General features: G+C 43.9%; 2 protein-coding genes across 4 annotated transcripts in view; both read left to right on the forward strand.

Moving 5' to 3' along the window:
• Window positions 1-7,687, forward strand: part of LOC108240831 (protein jagged-1b) — a 56,213-nt gene extending 48,526 nt beyond the window's left edge. Inside the window, exons 9-14 of the mRNA XM_017424621.2 lie at window positions 11-124; window positions 4,818-4,931; window positions 5,357-5,403; window positions 5,520-5,699; window positions 6,108-6,258; window positions 6,355-7,687. Coding sequence (XP_017280110.1) covers window positions 11-124; window positions 4,818-4,931; window positions 5,357-5,403; window positions 5,520-5,699; window positions 6,108-6,258; window positions 6,355-6,791 — 1,043 coding nt within the window. The 3' untranslated portion in view covers window positions 6,792-7,687. The remainder of the gene's footprint in view (window positions 1-10; window positions 125-4,817; window positions 4,932-5,356; window positions 5,404-5,519; window positions 5,700-6,107; window positions 6,259-6,354) is intronic.
• Window positions 7,688-10,442: 2,755 nt separating this feature from the next.
• Window positions 10,443-22,256, forward strand: LOC108240939 (CLK4-associating serine/arginine rich protein). Of its 3 annotated transcripts, XM_017424749.3 has the most exons (21): window positions 10,443-10,567; window positions 12,370-12,509; window positions 12,877-12,974; window positions 13,050-13,151; window positions 13,918-13,997; window positions 14,152-14,236; window positions 14,328-14,464; window positions 15,443-15,539; window positions 15,709-15,787; window positions 15,875-15,948; window positions 16,036-16,077; window positions 16,174-16,362; window positions 16,709-17,023; window positions 17,106-17,291; window positions 17,416-17,455; window positions 18,661-18,721; window positions 19,367-19,425; window positions 19,511-19,557; window positions 19,642-19,727; window positions 19,925-19,949; window positions 21,645-22,256. In XM_017424749.3, the coding sequence occupies exons 2-21, from the start codon at window positions 12,411-12,413 to the stop codon at window positions 21,685-21,687; spliced, it is 1,944 nt and encodes a 647-aa protein (XP_017280238.1). In that variant the 5' UTR covers window positions 10,443-10,567; window positions 12,370-12,410; the 3' UTR covers window positions 21,688-22,256. The 3 variants fall into 3 exon arrangements, 2 of the variants coding, with proteins under 2 accessions (XP_017280238.1, XP_017280237.1); XM_017424748.3 differs by having other exon boundaries at window positions 19,925-22,256; XR_003039471.2 differs by lacking the exons at window positions 19,925-19,949; window positions 21,645-22,256 and having other exon boundaries at window positions 17,416-17,459.
• Window positions 22,257-23,420: the final 1,164 nt, after the last annotated feature.

Consider the following 23,420-nt stretch of genomic DNA (forward strand, 5'->3'; position numbering starts at 1 on the left):
CTCCTCTCAGCGGTGAGGCAGTGCGATCGCAGCCCGTGTGGCCGTGGGGCGACGTGTCAGGAGGCTCCGGGAGGTTTCCGGTGTCTCTGTCCACCTGGATGGACCGGCAGGACGTGCCAGCTGGGTCAGTGGGTCAATCTGTTATTCCGTTTATGTATCTGTGGAGTGTATTATAGAGCCTGTTGCTCCAAATCTTCACTGTAATTTCTCATCAAACACGGTCCGTGATAATGTTTATCGTGACTAAAAGAAACTAGAGAAATGTAATTTTCTGCCAAAACGCAGCGTGTTGCTGAGTGATGGATGAAATGAGCTGAAGAAGCTGAAACTGAGATTTTACAGCTAAAACAAGCAGAACACTAGCTAAGAAGAGCAGAACTAAATGGCAATAGTAGCAAAACGCTAGCTAAAAAATAGCAAAACACAAACTAAAAGCCAAACCAAGCAAAATGCTAGTTTAAAGCTTGTACCAAAAGGCTAACTTTAAACCAAAGTAACAGAATGCTAGCTAAAAGATAAAATCAGCAAAACATTAGCTAAAAGCTAAACGTAGCAAAAACCTAATAAAAACTAAATATAGCCAAAACCTCGATATTAGCTAAATGTAGCAAGAGGCTAGCTTTAAAATAAAAGCACCACAGTGCTAGCTAAAAGTTTAAATTAGCCCAAAACAAACTAAAAGCTAAATGTAGCAAAAAGCTCATAAAAAGCTAAATGTAGCAACATGTTAGCTGATAGCTAAATTTAGCAGAATAGTAGCTAAAAGCTGAAAGTAGCAAAAGGCTACATAAAAGCTAAATAACAGAAGAAAACAAAACTTGAGACAGTTTGCCGAAGCAGATTTTAAAGAAAAACGTGTTTTTTGGAGGAATTAAAGAGATCTCTGTGTATTACGACGGGGAAAATGTTTGCAAATGAAGTGAAATATTTTGTTACAAGAAACTAAAACATCTTCTGAATGAGCTGAATGCAGGAGATACAGTAAGCATAAACCATGGGGGAATAATTTAAAAAAAAAAAACAGGAAAACAATATTATACACGCTCTAAATCAGTTATAACCCACCTAAATGAAAGGTAGACGGTCATGAAACCGTCTGTGTTTGTTTGTCTGTTAGTAAAATATCCCATTTCCCACTGGATGTATATTAACGAAACTCAGAAAAGATGTACTGAACATCTTCAACACTGCATGCAAAGAGAAGGAAAAATAAAAAATCTAAGCCAAACTCTGAAGGTTTCAAATACCTCGTGAGAAAAGTTCAACAAAATAAAAAAAAAAATCAAAGAAGCAAAATTCAAATCAGGGACAAAACTACTGAGCAGCAAGAAAGCAAGACGTCTGGGCACCAAGACAATTTGCCAGAAAACCAGAGAGAGTTTGTAACATGAATAATGAGTAATTGAACACAGAGACGACGGAGACGGAGGAAAAACACAAACCAGAACGTAAAACCGACACGAGGCCACAGGGAGAGGGGCTTTTCTTTCAGAGGTTGTTTTCTATCAATAGGATTAGTAGCTTTCTCCCATTTTATGTGCAGAAATAAGATGTTTAAGTGTTTTGTTTTTTTTGATAATGGGCCCTCTGGAGGACGTGATGCTGTTGAGTTAAAATTAAACTCCACAAGAGAAGGTTGCCTTCGCCAAACGAGGAAACACAAAAGTCCTGAAACGTGCGTCTGAGTTTCACGAGCTTGATCTCATCGTGAGCGATGTCTTCAAACAACAAAAACATCAACAAACTGCACTTTGCTTCAGCGCAAACCCTTTTTTTCCCTGTATGTGAGGTTCAGTTTGAAGAGAAATCTGGATTAAATGTGCAAATTAAAGTGGCAGAAGAGGCCGGCAGCATGATAATGCTCCCATCAACCCTTGCCGGCTCTGAATTAGTCGTCTGCAGATGCTCTGTCGTGTCCCTTTGGGCTCATATTGACACGTAAACTTCCACGGGCTTGTCATGCTGCACAGAATAAGCTGAATCTGGCGCGTTGTGTGCGCTTACAGAAGCTTCGGGGCTCTGAAGTGAAATCTGACACATATTTCAGGCTGACAACCTCGTCGGCTCCTCTGAGTTACAGCGATGTGTCATCCTGACACTTTATAATCCCTCACGGTTCCACATCACAGATCAGACGCTCCAAACTTAAAGTGGAAAACTTTTTCTAGCCTGAGCTGACAGGAAGAGCATCAGAATATCCCTTAAATAGTAAACACTTATTGTGCTTTGGCTCCTATAAATGATTTCTGTCATTATCATCATTCTTTCATCTTTAATCACATGAAACACATCAGCTCCCATCGACATGAAATGGCTTCTTTTACCCGTTTCTGGCTGATTATTTCCTTTTATTCATTAGGTGTTACCCTTCAGGAGGCTTCCAGCTTTTACAGTATCAGCATAACAAAGGATGAGAGCTCACATTTTTACAGAAGAAGTGTCAGAAAGAGGATCTGTGCATAAAAATAACGCCGTAAAGCATTCCTGTTCTTAAAAGCAGCGTTCGACAAAAGCTCTCGTCTCTCCGTGTTTGCATCTGTCCTCAGACTGAGCTTTTAAAGAAATAGTTCACTTTTTTTTTAAAAGGTTTGGAGTACATGTGAGCAGACAGTATCTTACCTGCAGCAGACAGATGATAGCAGTTATCAGATATAAACCTTGTGGGGAAGTTAATGAATACTCAAAACAGGGTCTATTTAAAGTCAGATTTCTGTCTAGCTTTAACTTTCTAGCAGGTCGGGTTTACTGTAATTTTTATTTTTTTAAATTTTATTTATTAGAGACGTTTTCAGTTGACTGGTTCATTAACATCCAGCCGCTCAGGTCAGGAGGTTTGAATCATGGTTAAAAGATTGAGATCCTAGACGTTGAGGGGCTGAAATGAGTTTCCTTCAGGAGGTGAGAGGAGCGCCGCCATCCGGGCGGAGTTTGGTATTTAAGCTGAACACTGTCTTGTCGCTGTTCACGACTCGACCGGCCCGTAGCATCATCTGCTGCTTCAGCTGCTACAGAAGTTCAGAGGTTTGAGGTGTTTCAGACGGATTAAATTCACTCCTAAATGGGCAGGTTTCTGATCAGCTGTCAGCTTGGATCAGGGGTGTCAAACTCCAGGCCTCAGAGAGCCGCCCGTCCTGGAAGTTTGAGGTTTTTCTGCTCCAACACACCTGATTCAAACGGTTCAATCACCTCCTCATCAAATCACCAAGTTCTCCAGCAGCACGTCCACAAGTTGTCCTTTTAAATCAGGAACACGTCTAAAACCTGCATGAGAGTTTGACGCCTGTGGCTTGGATCAAGCAGCACCTCGGTGTTCATGTTTGACCAGCCAGTGTCTCGTTGACATTCAAGACTTCTGGTTAAAAAAAAAGTTGCTTTTATCATTTGAGCAATATTTCTAAATCAGGGGAATGTTAACCATATCTGACCTGGAGATGATTATTCTTTCTTTTATTTCTTCTCGTTTAGATTGTTGTAATTCCCTTCTTACTTGTTTCAACAAATCTGCTGTCGCTCGTGTTCAGTTGGTCCAGAACGCTGCTGCGAGGCTTCTGACAGGAACTAACAGAGGGTCTCACATCACGCCGGTTCTGTCTTCTCTCCACTGGTGACCTGTCGAGTTCAGAGTTAATTTTAACATTTTAGTCTTGACTTTTAGAGCTTTAAATGGACAGACACCCCCCAAAAAACATCACTGAACTGTTGATTCCTTATCGGTCTTCTGTCCTCGACCCTGAACCTCTTAAAGGTCCCTAAGACCCGGTTTAAAACTCGAGGTGACCTGTCCTTTCAGGCCGTGGCCCCCCAGGCTGTGGAATGCCCTGACCCTGTCTCTTCGTGGGGCCGCCTCAAGACATTTTTCTTCAGACGAGCTTTTAGTTAAACGTTCTACTTACTGTTTTTATCAGCTGTTCCACCTGTTTTTGTTTTATATGAAGCCTGTAGCTGTATTTCTGTAAAGCACTTTGTGATTTTATCTGTGAAAGGTGTTATATAAATAAAGTTTACTGACTGACTTGATTCCCCGTGAGAGTTTCCCTCTGATTCTCCAAACTGAGATCACCCTGACTGCTGTCTACTGTAGGTAAGATACTGAAGTTAAAGTGAAACTGAAGTGTCCTACGAACACTTCACGACTCAGCCGAAGCATCTAATTACAAACTGAGGGATGTTTTGCTTTGGTTTATCAGCAGACGACATGGAGTAAGATTCAGTTTTATTGGATGTCTCTTAATTAAAGAGATAATGAAAAAAATTATTACGCTGCAGTTTTAGTGAAGCGCTGCTCATCTGGGTTTCTTCCCACGCCATGCCAGAACTTGCCTCCATGTTTTCATATAATAATGAGGCTGTGCTCTGCCTCGAAGGCCTTAGAGGAAGCACATATCTAATTAATAAGCTACAGCACCATTATTAGCCCGCTCAGCAAAATAAATTACTCTCTAACTATCGTCATGCCTTAGCGAGCACGAGGACGACAAATTCCCCCAAAGGGATAAATAAAAATTTATTAAAACTTCCAAAATAAAAAATAAAACAGTCAAATCCGAGTCTGTTAAGCCAATGAAATAAACTCCAGGTTTGATTTTCACCGGTTCTGATGGTCCTGATGTCACGTGGCGAACCTGCAGTTAATCTGAACAGGGTTGTGTTTAGTGTTTCCACACTGAAAGGGTGACTAAACACTCCGCTTTTATATTTACTGACGCTTAGAGCACAAATGCAACAAACTGCAGACACTGCCGACAAGAGAAATTGTAATTTTACATTTATTTGCATTTTTTTTTTAAACTTCCTTTTCTTCTGCTTTGTGTCTTCAGACGCCAACGAATGTGAAGCAAGCGTTTGCATCCACGCCCGCTCCTGCCGCAACCTGATCGGTGGATACCTGTGTGATTGCCTTCCTGGATGGACCGGCCCTAACTGTGACATCAGTACGTATGAAAGGACTCAAAACAAAACAAAAAAAAAGAACCGAAAGAAAAGAAACGAAGCTGAAAGGGACAAGCGAAGTGATTGTCCCGCGGCAGGTCCTGAAATCTGAGGATCCTCCCGCCAGCTCAGAGTTTCTGTGAACGGGGGATCTATTTACTCCATCAAACGTTTCTCACAGCTTGAAAACTGACGAAACACGAGGTGAAAAGATAAACAATGAGAGGGATCGAAGGCTCGTTTTCACCGTTTCTCGCAGCTCTTTTCAGATGTCGCTCTAAAAGGGGAAATTATTGCTTTGCGGTCGCAGAAGAACGCGTTGCGATCCAAATCAGGCATTTTATTGTTTACAGACATGCGGTCGTAATAAAATCTCATTTTATTGTGACAGATTAATCAGGTGTTTGTGTTTGTTTCTCATTTCCAGGGAACAGCAGCTGTCAGGGTTTGTGTTTGAACGGCGGGCGTTGTGAGGTGAGACACGTCAAGCTGGAAAAAAAAAACACATTATTGCTTGTGTCAGATTCATGACATGTCTCAGATGTGTCTCTGTAAAATGAAACCCTGTTTGTGTTTTGTGCCTCACACAGGACCCGCAGTCAGGGTCCAGGTGCTCGTGTCCGCCCGGCTTCTCTGGAAAGTTCTGCCAAAGCGGGCCCGGTCCCTGCGACAGCGCCCCGTGTCTGCACGGGGGACAGTGCACGGTGGAGCAGGATGGACGGACGGCGGCGTGCAACTGTCCCACGGGACGTTCGGGACTCCTCTGCGAGGTCAGGAAAACAAAAATGATTGAAATAATTGAAAATAAGGTCATGTGATATCAAAAGATGTCATGAGTTTGTGTTGTGAACGACTCTCAGCTACAACCACATCAGATTTTAGCTCAGTATCTGTAAATTTGACTGCATTAAACCCATTTTTGTGTTTGATAAGGTCAGTTAGCTGTGCGGCCATCTTGAATTGACTTTAAAAGTTAATTGGTTGTAGATGTACATCCAGGGATTTATTTTATTCACACTTCAGTAAAATTTGTCCAGCGGTCCGTGAGATCTTTTGGTAACATTTAGACACACAAACACACACACAGTCACGTTCAGTCTGTGTTTTTTGGCGGCGGCCGGTCAGCGTATCTGTAGGCTTTTTCTGACGTTCCTGTTTGAATCTTTGTGTTGTTGCAGGTAACATTGGACCTGTGTGATCCCAACCCCTGCCAGCAGGGGGTGCAGTGCCACAGCGCAGAGGGCAGGTACATCTGTGCCTGCCCTGACGGTTTCTACGGCAACGAGTGCGCGAGCCTCAAAAGTCCTTGCATTGGTCAGCATTGCCCAGGTAAGAGAAAAACAGTTTGTATCTAAAAATACAAAAAAAGGTGAAATTTTCTATGAAGTCTGGTCTGACCTCTGACCTCTGCCTGCTCCGCCGAAGGTGCCGTGTCTGACACCACCCACGGGGGCCTCAGCTTCTACATGATCCTGGTGGGGGTCTTAGCCCTGGTGATGGTCTGTGGCTGCGCCGCCTGCGCCTTCACCTTCTCCCACCTCCATCGGAAGAGGAGGAAGCAGCAGTCGGTCCCGCCGGAGGAAGGCATCAACAACCAGAGGGAGTTCGTCACCCTGATCAGGAACGTGGACCGCGCCGTTCCCCTTGTGCCCCCCGCCGCGCCTGCCGCTCAGCCGCCGGCCCCGGCCCCCGCCCCACGTTGCTACGAGGAGATTGAACTGACCCTGCCGCCATCTCCCGCTCCGTCACACCCCTCCCCGGCTCTGAAACCAGCTCACGCCCCCAAACTAGACATTTCAAACCGGGAACGAGAGAAGCTGAACCGATTCCACTACACAGACAATCAGGAACTGGAGGTTTGACCCTTTCCTTGGACTTCTGAGCCCCTTCAGGAGCCTTACCGAGGGTTTTGTTTGTGTGTTTTTGAGTTTTTAGCACTTTTTCTGTTGACTGGACCCACGTCCAGCTGCCTGCGCCGCCGACGCGCTGCAAAGTGTGATCAGTGAGAAAACCTTCGTGAGCTCAGATTACGACACTCAGCCGACGCTTGAGGAACAACCGCTGCTAAAAACCTCAACGTGTCGTCATCTTTGAGCGCATCATGGTGGCTGAAAGAGGAAGCGGGGGACATCGGAAAACATTTCTAAACGATTAAAGAGTTGCCTCGGAGTGCCTGCGACGTCGCCCCTAACGCTGCGTCCTGTTCCAGTCCTCCACCTCGACCGGCGTCCAGAACTTCATTTCTGTTTCCGACTCATCAGTGAATGGACGCCTGTTTAGCACTTCTGTGATTTTTTTTATTTTTTTGTGTGTGGTTGGGTGTTTGTGAGAGAGGCTGAGCGTGAACGAAAGAATGTAAATTATGAGTGTATGTTTGGGGGGGGCAGGAAATAAGGGAAGAAACATATTACTTAAAAAATAAGTTGTTAATCTTGTCAAAAAGGGGAGTTTTTCTGCTCCTAAATGAAGGTTTTTAAGCCTCCTGTTTTTAAACTACACACTGTTGCCTGTATCATCTTTGTAATGCTGCAGTTTGTCGAGGATGTATGAGTTTTGTTTTCATACCTGCGTGTAAAAAAAACAAAAAAAACAAAAAAAAAGCCTTTTTGTACATAAATACTTTGTACATATCAATGCTCTTTTTGTACCGTGGTTCAGTATGGAAGTATCACTGTATTACTTTGTCTTTTTTTTTTAACTTTCCATTCAGAGTGACCAGCACTCGTGGATTGTAATAAAAGTGCATTTACCAACTTTATTTAACTTCTTATTGTCATCGGTGCTACTAAAGCTGCAAAACATCAGCCTTGAAAGAGTAAAAGGATAAATAAAATAATCAGCCCGAGCAAGGAATTAACATAAAACCAGTCGTATCAAGTGGATTTATTTATAGTTTGTAATTTAAAAAGGTTTTTTTGTTTGCTCAGCATTTGTCTTTTTCAAAAAGCTTTGGTTGTTTTAATTAAAAGATAGGTTTTTTTTTAAAGTTTACTTTGAGCGCATAAGTTTTAATGCTGTTTTAAATGTGAAAAAGCAATTTAAAAAGTCATTTAAATTCCATTTCTGTTTCTAACCTGCCACGTTTTATCATTTCTGTATTTTTCTGTTTCAATCAATACTGAACTGAATTAAGTATCGAGTTTTATATATTTGCAGAATATTATTTTATTTTCCTTTTGCTCTGCCTTTTAAATTTACAGATGATTTATGTTGTTGTTTTGAACAGAGGTGAACTGGACGTTCACTCCTGGTTCTTCTGATCCAAAACGGTTCTTCGATCGTAGACATTTAAAAATTAAAACACACCGACCAGGCCAGAGAAATAATTAAAGTACGCAGCGTTATCGTCTTGATTTACTGAAGCAAATGTGAACCTGTGTCCCGTCGGAAACACTCTGCGGTTATTTAAACGTTTCAGGTGGAAACAGCAACTTATTTTAACCATCTCTGTTTGAGGCAGTGGTTTAAAGAGTCGGGACCTTTTCCTCCAAGTGGGAAACCCTCAGATGATTTCCAGACATGAAACTAAAGTTAATTATTGGTTACTGACAGCTCGTTTTCACCACAGTTCTTACAGAAGTTAAAAACTTGTCATCGATGGATTAAAAACAGTGAAATGAGGCTGTTCGTGTTGTCATCATCTCGTTGTGAAGGTCACTTTTTTAGGAATGATCTTTTACTTAAATCACTAAAACTTGGGGTCCCGAGTCTCTGCTGCTGGTATTTAAAGTTTGTGATTGGATTCGTCAGGGTCGTTTCCATCCGGTCTGCACTGCGAGGTTTGCTGCGACGGGCAGGTTTTAACCAAAAAAACAACAGTATTCGGAACAAAACTTAACGTTTTTCAGCTGTCAAATTAGGTTCACATGATTAATTGCAAAGTTGGAGCAGGGGCGGTGTGTGAAAGGAAAGGTTTTGTGAGCCGGGGGCCGTGTAAAAAAAAGTGACGGCGGGGGTCACAGCCCCGGCAGTTAATGGCCAAGTGAATGTGACAAATGTGACCTTTGTCCTTCGCAAACAGCGGCAGGCTGGAAACGAACACAGGCTTCCTGTCCCCATGTGGACGGGAGGAAGTGTAGGAAACAGAATGTACACACATGCGCACACATGGCATGTGCAAAAGCCTGCCTGCACCCGCCGAGCCCCACCGGATGTCAGGATCCGTCTGCAGATTAGAAAGTTTACATTAAGTTGGGAGGTCACTGCCCCCCTCGAGGCCCAAAGAGCCTTTATGTCTCATTTTATTACCTGTCTGCCTGCTTTACTCCAGGTGATGACAGCGATTTACTCCCATCAGCTGTGAAGCTTTCTGCTGAGGGCAAACTGGGAGTCTCAAAGGCAGGTGTTAATATTTGAGTCTGAAACTTGAAAACAGACCCGTTCAGGCCGTCTGACCGGCGGTTTTCACTCAGAAATGATGACTTTGTTGCCCTCTCTTATCCGAGGGGGGCAAATGTTGAAGTGAAAGAGAAAATTATAAAAGTTCATTCTTAAATTTAAGTTTTCTGGCTTACTTCATTCCCTTCATTTCAATTTTTACTCTTTCTTCATTTCCTGTTTGAGGTATTCAACAGCTGTCTTATTGCGACACCTTGTGGCCAAAACAGGTACAGAATAAACATAACACAAAGAGTAAGAAAACTTGTGTTTGGTCAATTATTTATTTGCTGTAACAATACTTCTTGACAAGACGTCCTATGCAGTTTGAAAGCCTGTTTATTTCCCTTTAAATGGAGCCACATTTGTTAGGAAAATGTGTGGGTTGAGCTGCAGAGTTCAGTTTGGGAGTTAAACTCATGAAAATCTTCTCTGCTGAACATATTATTCTGCTATTGCTTCTTGTGTTGAGCTTCTGGTCCCCCAGGTGCCTGACTGGCAGCGACCAGTGACAATCTCCATATCTCCACAGTCTGGGACCGAACTCTGTCCTGCCTGTAGTCCTAAACCGAACCCCACTGAACACCTGGGGGGTCAGCTCGGCGTGCTGTTCGGTCCAGACTGACCGACACGACAAACGCTGGTCGGAGAACGGGACGCTGTGCCGCAGCAGGGTGTGACCGAGCTGGTGAGCAGCATGAGGAGGAGGAGGTGCCAGGCTGTTGTGGCTGTGTATGGTTCTTCCACATACTATCGAGGCCCCTGTTTGTTGAATGAATAAACTGTTAAATTGCCAATATGTCTCGTTTCTTCAGGCCTCAATCATCCAATCCAATAAACAACAAACTAGAGTCAATAGCAGAATAGTCTCACATATTTTGCTCAACCTACAAATACATTTTTATAAAAAATTTAGCCCCATTTAAAGGGAAATAAACAGGTTTTCCAAATGTATAAAGTTTATTGCCAAGAAGTATTGCTAACTAACTAACCAAACATAAATTTCCTTACTTTCTTGTGCTTAAGGTTATAAAATATAGTCACCAAAACAAAGAGAAAGTCGTTAAAACTTGATTTTTTTAAAAAAAAAGAACCATTGTTCAGTTTCCTGGTTTGGTAGCCTGCAGCGCCCCCAGCGGCGGACCCCGGCGCTGCAGGCGGCAGTCGGTTAAGAAGAGGAGGCGTGTGGCGTCGCTGTGGTGCATTAGCATCTAGCTAACCGAAAATAACCCCCTGTTTGTGTTTGTGGACAGTAAAACAGGTAACGACTGAACTGCATATGCTTTGTGCAGTTTTACGTCATATGTTGCGTGTGTCGTGAGGCTGTGATTAAAACATTTATATCAGGTATTTTAATTTTTTTTGCAGAGATATAGCTAACGTAGCTATGATGCTAACAGGCCCGAGCCCCGTAGGTGTGCGCAGTCCGGCAGGCCCCATGTGTTAGTTACGAAACGCCACACGAACTTTTTAAAAACTACAGTATTTGACATGATGTCAGGGCTAAAAATATATACGAACTGCGCTCAAATCAGGTGTCTAATTGAACAGGTGAGACTAGCTTGACGGCGGTGACATTGGAGTGTTAGCAACGTTAGCTCCTATCCGAAACTACTAAAGGTGTTAAAAACTAATTATGCAACAATTTTTATTAACCTCTTATAGTCAGTGGTAATGTACTGCCTTTTAAACGCCCCTGTGTTGTTTGGCAAACTGTTTTTTGTTTGATTAGTTTAAAATTGGTCCTAAATTTGACTCAACTCTGGCTCAATAAATGTGATTAGTTCATTATGTAATTATAGTTTATAACAAGACATGATGTAAAGAGCTGTTTTTTTTAAAGTCACTAATCATATTTTTACTGTCAAATATGTAGATGACTGCAGTTGCAAGGAAAATCATATAGTTGGTAGTATTAGAGTAGGAGTTTTTATATTCTAATCAATGTTTGACAGGAATTCACTGTAAATATAATATAGTAAAGTTACTGCAGTGATTGTACAGCATTGCTAAATGATACACAATGTTACTAATACTTTCTTTTACTTTAAAAGGTGATGAATATATAGTAATCAATTATTGTTATTCAGTAAATACTTCTGCTGTCTGTGCTTGAGTCACATTTTTGTGTCCTTGTCCTACTTTTGAGATTTGATGCTGTTTGCGTTCGCTGGATGGGATTAATCCTGAAGTCTGGTGAGAGAGGACTAAAACAAACCAGCTAAACACCAAGGGATCTGTATCCTAGCTATAAACCTCCAGGAAACGTGGTGTTTATGTGACGTAAACTGTCCAAAGTCCCATCATTTTCTTCTTCTTTTTCTTTCGGTTGTTCCCTTTTCAGGGGCCGAGTTGTCCTCCGTCTAACTCTGCCTTCTGTGTCCTCTGTCCTCACTCCAACTCCCTCCATGTCCTCTCTAACTGCGTTCACACGTCTTCTCTTTGTGTTTTTCCTGTCAGCTGCGTCTCTAACATCCTTCTACCAATATACCCACTGTCCCTCCTCTGCACATGTCCAAACCATCTCAGTCTGTCCTCTTTGTCTCTAACATCCTTCTGTCCCTCCTCTGCACATGTCCAAACCATCTCAGTCTGTCCTCTCTGACTTTATCAACCTGTGCTGTCCCTCTGATGACCTCATTCCTAATCCTGTCCATCCTCATCCCTCCTAAGGAGAACCTCAACCTCTTCAGCTCTGCCACTTCCTGTTTTGTCTTCTGTCTTTTTGTCTCCAAACCATACAACATGATTTTGTTTAAAAACGTTCCCGATATTGACAGATAATTTTTTGGTTATTATTTATATTAAAACTGGTTAGATTTATTGTTCTTCCTAATATTTTTTCCACAACATTATTGACTCTGGAACACAAAGTAGGATTGCAGCTGTGCAGTTCATCTTCAAATTGACCAAAAGTTATTTCCAATATTTGGTTTTGGCTGAAATAATCACCCCACAGCAAAGCCGATCACTAAAAAGAGAAACCTACTGCTCCTAACTCCAGTTGTTCTTTCTCTCTTTTTTTCCTCTTCTTTGTGTTTTTTCTTCTTCATCTCTGTGCAGCAGCCGTGCCCCGACGCGCTCCCACCCCCAGCGGCGCCGTCATGTGGCAGGAGGCCCGCAAACACGAGCGCAAGCTCCGTGGCATGATGGTGGACTACAAGCGCCGCGGCGAGCGCCGGAGGGAGTACTACGAGAAGATCGTAAGGGATTTTGTTACCGTTTTGAACAAAGTGTTTAAAGTTTCATGGGAATTATTGTTGCAACAGTTTAGATGTTTTGCAACCACCTAAGCAGTTTGTTATACTGTGGATTAATTAATCCTAACTCAGATTTTATGAAGTGAGAAAACACTTCAGCTTCAGCTTCTTTACAAATGATATAGAAAATATTTGAGAATTAAATTTGAACTTACTTTGCACATCTGGTTTGTTCAGAAATTACGTTGGTGCTGTTCTGTTTTTAGAACGATTCTCTCAATTCTCTGGTTAGCGATTCATTATTTTCAGATTTCCCCCTCGTTGTCGGGCATTTCGGGTGTTTAATGATTTCTCGTTTTCGCCCCGGCAGAAAAAAGATCCGGCCCAGTTTCTGCAGGTTCACGGCCGAGCCTACAAGATCCACCTGGATCCTGCCGTGGCGCTGGCCGCAGAGAGCCCAGCAAACATGTGAGAGACATTTTCCCACAAAGACACAACCCTCGCCGCTCATAGACTTAGACTGTTTGTTTGTTTCCTTTAAAGGATGCCCTGGCAGGGAGACGCCAACAACATGATTGACAGATTTGATGTAAGGGCGCACCTGGACTACATCCCGACGTACACCCCTCCCCTGCTCAGCACATCGTAAGCACTTTTTAACTTATTACATTTAACAACAGTGAATGCCTGTGGCTTATAATTGTGTTATAAATGAATATTGTGAGGCTATTAACATTTATAACCTAACATCATGTTCTTATTTTACCTTAAAAGCTCTGGAAATAATCTTAAGCTCGTTAACTAAAGAAAAACCCTTACATGTGTATTTTCTGCTCCTGTTCTGACGTAGAAGCCTCAATTTTTCCTGCATGACGTTTTCAGTTCATTACGTGTTTTAATGTTAAATAACTCTTCTGTCGCGCGATCATTTACAGCAGCTTTGGGTGGTAAAGTTAAACACACTGTTTTATTTGGATATGATTAGTTTAATTACTATCCAGAAATGTATTTGATTGTTACCACAGACAGATGTTTTTCTTTCTGTTTTGTCGTGCTTTCCGTGATATTCCAGCCTCCTTACTTCCCTCTTGTGTTTGTCGCCGCAGTGGCTCAACGGGGACTTTTATTGTCGTTCTTGTTATAGTGAGGATACTAATCAGCAGGGGAAATATTTGTTCAATATCATATAAAACGTTATAATAATTCTTCAGTAAGGATTTTCTTTTAGCAGTGATAAATTTAAACCTATCAGTGCCAGTGTCTTTAAATTATGCTTTTTCTCCTGGTTTCTGCATTTTTATGACTGTTTAAATGGTTCGGATGGTTGTCCTTTTGGTGGGACTTGTGTAACTCTTCCGTGGCGTGCGCTGTAGAAGTCGAATGTGACTCCTCTGCTCCTCCTCTCTTCCAGCACCCCGGAGCAGGAGATGGAGGAGAGGAAGTGCAATTATGAACGCTACAGAGGCCTGGTTCAGAATGACTTTGCCAACAGTGAGTATTTACTGTCACTGAGTAGCTGAAGCCACATTTCACATGTTGCTCACACGCGGAGCTCTAAACAGGCTTGATGCGACTATAATTGGCGTTAGAGCGTGCTCTGTGGGTATATTTTGCAGCTCTTTAACTCCCTGCTGTCCTCCCCCAGTCTCAGAGGAGCAGTGTTTATACCAGATCTACCTGGACGAGCTCTACGGCGGCCTGTCGAAGCCTAACGAGGAAGAGAAGAAGAAGTATGCAAACGCTGCAGCGGTTTCTCACTTTCTCCCCGCGTGTCGCGGTTTGTCCGGCGCGTCCGTAAAGTCCCTTTCTCGCCCTGTGCAGACTGGCAGAGAAGAAGGTCGCCATCGGCTACACATACGAGGACAGCACGGTGGCGGAGACTCACTCCCAGTCGGACAAAGATGAAGAAAATTCAGAGAACAGCGAATCCGAGGAGGACGAAGGCATTCCTGATATTGGTGAGGGGAAAACTGACTGACAGGAAGGAGATGACGGGGAAACTCCAGAGACAAAACCTGTTGAATTGAGCCAGAATATTAAAACACTGAAAGTTGTAATATCTGCCATCACATATCTGCTCTCCTGACCTCTGGGTTTGATCTTCTATGCTTGTGTTTTATTTTTAGACGCTAACTTTAGGAACTTTTGCTCATAAGAGCAAGTTTGAAGCAGTGTTTGCTGCTGTCCAATGACATTTAAAATCCTACAGCTGCAAAAAAAGGATTAAAACAACAAAAGGAAAGAAATACTGTTAAAATAATAGTTAAATTATAGTTAGCAGTGAGCAACAGAAGAAAAAGTAAGAATTTCTTACTGAGGAGCAGTGAAAAGCCCGATTTGAAGTTGGGAAGAGAGAAATATGAGCTGAAACTTCTTCTAATCTGATTTTTTAAATTAAAGTCTGAAAATCTGAACTTTTTACTGATAGAAAAAACGTAGTTTTAATTTACTTTAGTGTCTAAAAGTGTTTTTTTTTTCTGTTTTTTAAGTTGGAAGTAGCTCCAGAGATGCAAATATATAACAGGAGACACAAAAAAATCAACACTTTCAAATATATCATTAGTTTTGATCAGCCTTTTAGACATTTAAGAGTTTTTGTTGTTGTTCAGAAAATTAATTTGTAGTTTGACACTAGAAGATCGACATATTGAAGCTAAAGGAGAGAAAGAAGCTGGATGAGTGTTTATAGGTCTTCTATTGTACAAAGTAATCAAACCTTTAATTCAAGAACTAAACACGAAAACATATGGAAAGTATTGGACATTTAAGATCAAACTAACAGGCTATCGTTTCCTTTTCTTTGTCATTTTATCATCATATCTGTTAACCATAAACCTCCTAAACACTAAATCTTCTGACTTAATGTGATAAATCCATAAATGTTTGAGTAAAACTGGACATGATGTGTTAAAAAACGAGATGTTTTTATTGTGCAGATGTGGAGGTTGACGTCGACGAGCTGAACCAGGAGCAGCTGGTAGACCTGAACAAAATGGCCACCGTGTATGGAATGGCCGAAGGTGATTTTGTCAGGTAACTGCGCCGTTTCTTAGGTTCAGTGTGAACAGGGATCTCTTCATCCGTTTACCTTTTTAGCCCCAGTTTATGAAAGCTAAAATGGCTCCGATTGGATCGAAACACACGTCTGGGCTGAGTTTGTTTTTGTTATTTTAATTCTGTAATGATCTCATCTTTTTGACAGGATGCTGAAGAAGGACAAGGAGGAAGTGGAGGCCATAAAACACGCCAAAGCCCTGGAGGCGGAGAAGGCCATGTACTCTGTAAGGTGTAATCATTTTAAATTAGTTTTACTTCACAAAGTTGCTCCTGTTTTTGTTTTTTGTAATTCTTGGTTTTGAACGTCTCAGGGCCGTCGCTCTCGCAGACAGAGGAGGGAGTTTAGAGAGAAGAGGCTAAAAGGGAGACAGATCAGCCCACCAAGGTAAGCTAAAGGTTTTTGTTTTTCGATGATTCTCTCAGTTTCTAAACAGATTTCATCGTCATATGTCCTCGTCCTGTTGCTTCTCAGCTACGCCAGAAGAGACAGTCCAACATACGATCCGTACAAGCGGTGAGCTGACCCGTTATCCGTCCGCTCCGAGTTTTCTGATCAGTTCACTGGAATCACATTTTCTGATTTTTATTATTTTCCCTTCACCTGCTCCAGGCCAGAGTCAGAATCCAGCTCTGAGTCCAGGTCCCGGTCTTGTACTCCCGGTCCGGAGAAGATCACGTTCATCACCAGCTTCGGAGGCAGCGACGACGAAGCTGCGGCGGTGACACAAGCGGCCGCGCCTCACTCTGGCCACGCCCCCTCCAGCTTGCAGCACTCTGCAGGTCATAGCAGGGGCTCCCGGTCGGTAACTTTCCCTCTTCTCAACTTTTTTTTTTTGTTTTGTTTTTTGGTTGTTTTCTCTTGCCGCAGTCATTGTAGACATTGCCGTGACCACAGAGAGAATACTGCAGGATTTTTGTGGTTTTGGGAGGCGGACCGGTTGTCAGATAAATTATTAGTGGAAACAGCTGCAGGATCAATGAAACTGTGCAAGTCCGTAGAGAAAATGTGTGTAATGAAGCAGATTTAGCAGGTCCAGAAATGTTCATCGGATTACTACTTATTCATGTTTTAACGGACGTTCTGTGAAGGTAGGCTAGGTGCTAAGCTCGTATTATTCCTCAAACTCTTGTTTCTGTTTGTCCAGGAGACGAAGGTCGTCCTCCAGTCGCTCCCCGTCCTCCTCGTCCCCCTCCTCGTCTCGGTCCTCGTCTCGCTCCTCTTCCCATTCGCGCCGCGCCCAACGGGCACGCGGGAGGAGAGACGGGCGCCGATCGCGGAGCCGTTCGCGGTCCAGGCGGCGTTCCAGGTCTCGCTCGAGAGGCAGGGGAGAGTCCTGGAGGAGACGTGACCGCACGAGATCCCGGTCCAACGACAGAGCCAGGGACAGGGACAGGGACAGAGACAGGGACAGGGACAGGGACAGGGAGCGGAGACGGTATTCAGCACGCAGGCGAACGAGGTGGGGCTAACATCCCGACACCGCCGCTGTCATTGCCTAACAAAGTCCTCCGTTACCAAAGCTCTGCCCTCCTCTCCGGCAGGTCCCGCTCCAGCTCCCGGCAGGGCGGCAGCTCGAGGCAGGGCGGTCGCAGCGGTGGGGGGTACCGCCGGAGGGAAAGCGGCAGCCGAAGCCCCTCCCACTCGCCCAGCCGTCAACAACACAGTCCCTCTCCGGCTCACAGAGGGTTCCAGCCTGCTGCCAACTCCGTCTCTGACAAGCTGAGAAAGTAAGACTTCACAAATGCAGGCCCGTTTAGCTGTAAGATGATTATCACGTGTCATATTTATTTCTCACCCACGAATGAGAACGTCCTCATCACCTGTCCGGGTCTGTCCTCCGTGTTTCCTCAGGCCTGACACTGCGGGTGGTAAAGAGACGGGAGCTGCCAAAGTCAGTAAGAATTTGATCCTGCTTGGTTTCTTGCTAAAAGCCTACGCCTCCCTCATCCCTGACAGGCTGACATGGTTGTCCATCACTCTGGAATAGAAAAGCCATTGTTGCCCGCAGATTCAAATGATTTTTTTTCCTCCCCTCCGAGTGGACACGCAGTCTACTGCTAAAACGCCACATCTGCTGAAACACGGCTCGAATATTTCTGTCATTTTTGTGTGAAATGAACATGCAGGCCCTCTTTGGGGGTCTTTATATTAATGATGTTGCTGGACGGTGACTGTTTGCTGTTTGAGAAACTCACCGCAGGCCGTAGCACGTCAGAGGCCATAAGATTAAACTTTAAAACAAAATCACCTTTAATGTATTACACTTCTAACACATCATAACAAGGATGCGTCCTTATTAAAGCACATACCACAAACCTTTTAAATTTCTATGAACTCCTTAAGGATTAAAGTTTAGCAAAGTCTCGTCTAAGTTTGTTGCTCCAATTAGCAGAACCGATCTGAGTTGTGATTATGGACAGCTGCGTGGAGTATCTAGGACAGTTGTATAACCCACAAATACTTTTAACCTTTTGCTAGCCCTACTTTTGTTCTCAACTCGCTTCCTGGAAAAGAAGGAACAGTTTGTGAAAAATGTCAGACAGACAAATAGCCTCGAAGTTATGGTGTTCCTCCGTATCGAGTGCGCCTGCAGCGTCGTGACCTGCTATTTTTTTTTTTTTCCTGCCTGGCCAGGTCTGAACAGCCCGATGACGGGTGTGTCGTGAAAAAAAGAAAAAGAAACCGCCACTGGCTCTTTCTGAACTTCTCCAAACTTGCTGGACCTGAACTTGCTCGTGTTTCACTCTCTGACCCTCTCTCCTCCTTCAGCCGTCCCACTTCTGTGTGTGTGTGTGTGTGTGAATACATTGTGTTCATCTGACTGGATCTCTGCTCGCTGTCGATCTGTCCGACACCTTCCCACACACTCACACACACACACACACACACAACCTTTTCAGCCTTAGTGTGTGTGTTGACTCAACAAACGGCACTTGTAATTAATTTATCCCTTGCCTTTTTTATCTCCACCAGCTACTGTACACAAAGGTGATAGTATCCTATTTGTTTTTCAGCACAGACACACACACCTACACACCCAAAACACTTTTTGTGTGGCTCTGGAAGCTCGTGCTAAAACGTTTCTGTCCCTTGCAGCCGAAGCTGACGCCTCAGGAGCGGCTGAAGCTGCGAATGCAGAAGGCGCTCAACAAGCAGTGTGAGTTCTCCTGAACGCAGCGAACTGCACGTCCCTTAAAAGAGAGAGACAGTTCAGGGTTGTTGTTTTTGAAGTGGAGTTTTGTGGGAAAAGTGTTGAACAGGTAATATCTTACCTGTTGCAGGTGGCTCAGGTTTGATTTTTCTGACCGGATCCAAATATGAACCGCTTTCGTAGCTGTCCGCCTGAAAGCTGCTTTCTAAACATTAGTTTTTTTGTGTTACACGATGCCTGGTTGTTTGGAACCACAGATAGAGGCAGCGGCAGCTAGCTGTAACGCTTCCTGTGCAGCCTGAGAGCCCACTTCCTTTCAGGGTTATCATGATTGAGCCGTCAGAATAACCGCCTGACGTGAGATTTACAGCAACCTGAAGGTTTATAAACTGGTTTTTGTTGAACCGCTCTGAACCTTCTGAGTCTGGAGTTTTAAGACCTGCTCAGACAAGCTGTTAGCTCGTCAGTCCGGTCAGAAATAACCATAAACTCAAATATTTAGGTGAGATTTTCTGCAAAACCCTGCTTCAAAACCGTCCGAACTGTCGCGATAAACGTGGACGTGTCAGACCGCGTTGGACGCTTGTATTTTTTTTGTCAAATTGTGAAAATTAAAAGGCGCTGAACAACGTTTTCCTCTGAACTTATCAGCCAAGGCGGATAAGAAAGCTGCTCAGGTGAAGATCCAGCTGCAGGAGCACAAACGCCAGGTGTGTGAATCGTAGCTGAAGCGGAAGCGCTCCTTACCTTCATTTCCTCTTATTTATTTATTTTTGTTGTTGTTTTGTTTCACAGGAGCGGGAAGGAGAGCTACGAGCCATGGCACGCAAGATCCGTATGAAGTAAGGCCGCGGGTGTGTTGTTTGAGGGGGGCGCTCCGGTGTTTTGTGATTGGCAGCCGTCTGACTGGCAGGTTCTGTGTTCAGGGAACGGGAACGACGCGAGAAGGAGCGGGACGAATGGGAGAAGCAGTATGGCCGACAGAGCCACTCCCCTTCCCCCTCCAAACACAGTAAGACAGACGGGTTTCCCATCGCAACAATATTCAGTTCAGTCCGCGTGCCTCTCTGTCCTCATAGCAGTCATACTTCACCAGCTCGAAGCTCGGTTTGATTTGCTGCCATCAGTTTCAGTTGTCAGTTTAATTGGCTTTAAGATGTTAAGGCATGCACTTGTTTTTATTGTGGCTCTGTTTCCTCTGTCTCTCAGGCCGAGAATCCAACTCATACAAAAGGTATGTGAGAAGCCACGGGAATCCTTACAGTTCCAGCGAAGCCAAATGAATCATTAATGCTTTATTTTTTTATTTTCATAACACAAACACAGAGCCTTGCAGACTGGACACTTGAACTCCTCCTCTAAAGGCGCAGTTTAGCCTTGATGTTCAGAGGCCAAAAACTGAGCAGGGAAAATGAACATATTTGAACATATTTCCCTGAAACAACCCAAACTTTTTGTTTCTCCTTGAATTGGACTCTACTCTTGGTGCACGACGATTAGATTGGTGATTCCCAACCCTGGTCCTCTCGATGTTTTCTGCAGAAAGCCTGTTAGACACTCAGGCCCGGTCCCAAAACTCGCACCTTCCACCCTCGTGTCCTTCAAATGTACGCTCACACTGACGGGTTTGAGTGTGTCCCAATTCTCCAGAGTGGTCTTTAGCCCCGCCCCCTTTGCGTACTACATCCGCTCTCTGGCTAAGCCCACATCCAGGCGGACTTCGGTGAAGTATTCAGAATTCATCGCTGCATGCGGCGTTTTGAATTAAAAGGCGGAAATATAAGCTGCGTCTGTCACGAAAAAAGCAGTTTTTAAATGTAAAGTATTGAAATAATTCTAGTTTCAATCTGCTGTAAATGTGTGAATACGATCAACAAGTCATAACAAAACACATCTGAACAGCCAAATATCTCCTGCAGTGACTTTAGGAAAGCAAAAATACCTAAACTGTACTTTTAAAATCAAACTGGCGTCTTCTTAAAATGTCAAAAACAGCGACCGGTCCGACATGTTGGATGTCGCAGTTACAGCCCAGAGGCGCTAGTCGACGACGTAGCCCGTATTGTCCCAATTCACGAACCCTTCTGTGCGCTTTGACTGAGTGTACGCTTCCTGGAGGCGCGAGTATTGGGACCGGGCCTCGCTCATTGAAATCAGGAGTGTCTCGGCAGGGAAACGAGGCAATCGTGCTGGATGGCGTTCCTCGAGGGCCAGGGTCGGGAAACGCTCCCTACCAGCCTGGATGCTTGACTCCAGACAGAATTACTTGATAAAGTCCAGTTTATAACCAAACATCTGCTGCCTGGAGGAGCTTCTGTTGCAGTTTATGCTCCACAATGATTTGCCGTGTCAGTCTGAGAGGAATTATTTTACTTATTACAGTTTTTAAAAAGTAGCTACGTTTCATTGTTTTTCTTCTAAACTTAGATCCATAGATCTGCCACCCACTGGATGGTTTCTCTTTAGTTAAAAAAAAAAAAAAAAAATAGATCCCACATATAAAGTTACAGAAGTACTCAAACCAGCCTGTCCAGCGCAGACAAACCTCTCCATTGTTTTTAACCCTTTAGTTGAAGCCGTATGTGAGGATTACCTGTAGTTCAAACTGCTGACACATTATGATCTGCGATGTTGTAAACATCTGCAAACGCAGCGCAGTTATTTCTCATCTAAAAATAGAATAAAGACTGGCAATTAAGTCTGTAGATTTCACAGTTAGGAGTACGTTTGACAGGTGAGCTGTTTGATCTCGTTATGACTTTTTATTTGTTGTTGGCTTTTGTACTGAAGCAAATCCAAAAAAGGTTAAAAACAAAAACAACTGGACTTCTTTTTTAACCTTTTTTTGGATTTGCCATGGCCTGGATGACTGAGAACCTACACCAGCATTTTGTACTGAAGGGTTTTTTTGTTTTTGTTTTGTTTCCAGAAGGTCACGATCTCGGTCACGGAGTCCATATTACAGATACTGAAATAAGTAGAAGCTGTAGTTCAGAACCTTTCCGTCGTTGGCAGAGGCGCGCTGTCCAACAGGAGTCCTCTTCGGATGGAAAAATGCGCCGGAGCGACTGAAGGTCGGTTAACAAACCAACGCGGAAACCTACGACCCAACACGCCGACTGTGATCCCGATGATTCGTTTGACCTGCTCTTTTCATTTGATTAAAACTTCAGTTTTCTTCACCTCTGCATGCTTCCACCTGCTTTCTGTTTTCGTGCTCACTTCCCTGGGAGGACGGGCGCACGGCCTCAAAGTGTGTAAAACTAAAAGCAATACCTGCAGGTTTCGCCGTCTGTCCCCCCCCGCCCCGCTGTTTACGTTTCTTTGACAGGAAACGCAGAGAGCACGGACTCACGAACTGATGACATAAATGTATCCACAATTAAAACCACTGTACAAATGAGGATTTGGTCTGTGCATTTAATAAACTGTTCAAGGCTCTTTTTGTACTCTGTCCTCAGCCGGCCAATAGCAGAACTGTTGTTTCTCTAATGTGGAATGTGAAAATACAGAACAAATAAAACTCGTTTTGGAACAAAAACCTGTTTTAATTTCGTTGCTTTTAACAGAACAATTAGGACAGTTCAAACAGCTGCTGCCTTCCGTGACACGGTTTTAAATTAAGATCAGACGACGACGAGAGGACGGCGCTGTCGCCTTTTTTTTTTTTTGGTCGAACCTGAAAAAAAACAAAAAACGTTACATAACGTGTTGGAGCTCAGCGGACGTGTTGGGGGTGACTCAGCTGCAGCCGCGCCGCAAACCACAAATTGAACTTGATATTTGTAAAACTGGCTGGCTCTGAGCCATTTTTGTGTTGGTTACGGTCGATTAGCCGTGGAGGCCATCTTGATCTGGGTTGACTCCAGAAAGATACTTGTAGATCCAGAGATCACTCTCTGAGTTTCACTAAAATCCGTTGAGTGGTTTGTGAAATATTTTGCTGACAGACAGCGTTAATGCTAACATCTGTGTTGGGGGTGACCCTCAGCTACTACCACTCTAGAGTTTCAGCTTTAAATCTCTAATATAAATTCAGTTTTCTAAAATAGGCTGGCTGTGGCGGCCATCTTGACTTGGGGGATGATTCAAGCAGCTGATTGGTTGAAGCTGTAAGCCCAATCATTGGTTTCTGAAGGTTTCACTAAGATCCACCTGGTGGTTCGGGAGATATTTTGCTAACAAACAAACAGACACAGGCAGTGACATTACTTCCTTCGGTGTAGGGCGATAAAAATGCTTTATTTTAAACCAAAATGAGACATTTTGAGTCGTTTTGGGTGGTAGCGCTTTAGTGTCCGGAGGTGCAGTTCGCCTGTTTCGCCTGTAGGTGGCGACAGAACTGGGTTTTGAACCTTTTTGTTTTTTTCCCTCCGCTTTGACTCGTTTTCACCTGAGTCTTTCTGCGTTTTAATGAGCCCGTCGGAGCCGCAGCTGCTGGAGAGGAAGGAAAGCAGAAGTGAAGAGCGGCCTGGTTCCGGTTTGGGTTCGGACACCTGTGGAGAACCTGTAAGTTCCTCCGAGCTGCTGGGGGAGGAACTGCGCGGTGGTTCTGACCAGCAGCAGCTCTCTGGAAACACGAGTTATATTTAAAAAAATGTTCCGAAACTACTTTAAAGTGATATATGTGAGGGGAAGGAGGCGGGCGGTGCTTCGGTCGCCCATGCCCCCTTTTTCTGCCCTCCTGCACGCTGCGGGCGGGCGG

Source organism: Kryptolebias marmoratus, linkage group LG2 (genome assembly GCF_001649575.2).
Source record: "Kryptolebias marmoratus isolate JLee-2015 linkage group LG2, ASM164957v2, whole genome shotgun sequence".
In the NCBI taxonomy this organism is placed as follows: Eukaryota; Metazoa; Chordata; class Actinopteri; order Cyprinodontiformes; family Rivulidae; genus Kryptolebias; species Kryptolebias marmoratus.

What these genes read in the sequence shown, in the direction of transcription:
- LOC108240939 (XM_017424748.3), top strand. Translation starts at nt 12,411, where the DNA reads ATGTGGCAGGAGGCCCGCAAACACGAGCGCAAGCTCCGTGGCATGATG. An exon ending in CGAAGGCATTCCTGATATTG is followed by an intron (nt 14,465 to 15,442) that starts GTGAGGGGAAAA and finishes TTTATTGTGCAG; the next exon opens with ATGTGGAGGTTGACGTCGAC. An exon ending in TGCAGGAGCACAAACGCCAG is followed by an intron (nt 19,426 to 19,510) that starts GTGTGTGAATCG and finishes TTTGTTTCACAG; the next exon opens with GAGCGGGAAGGAGAGCTACG.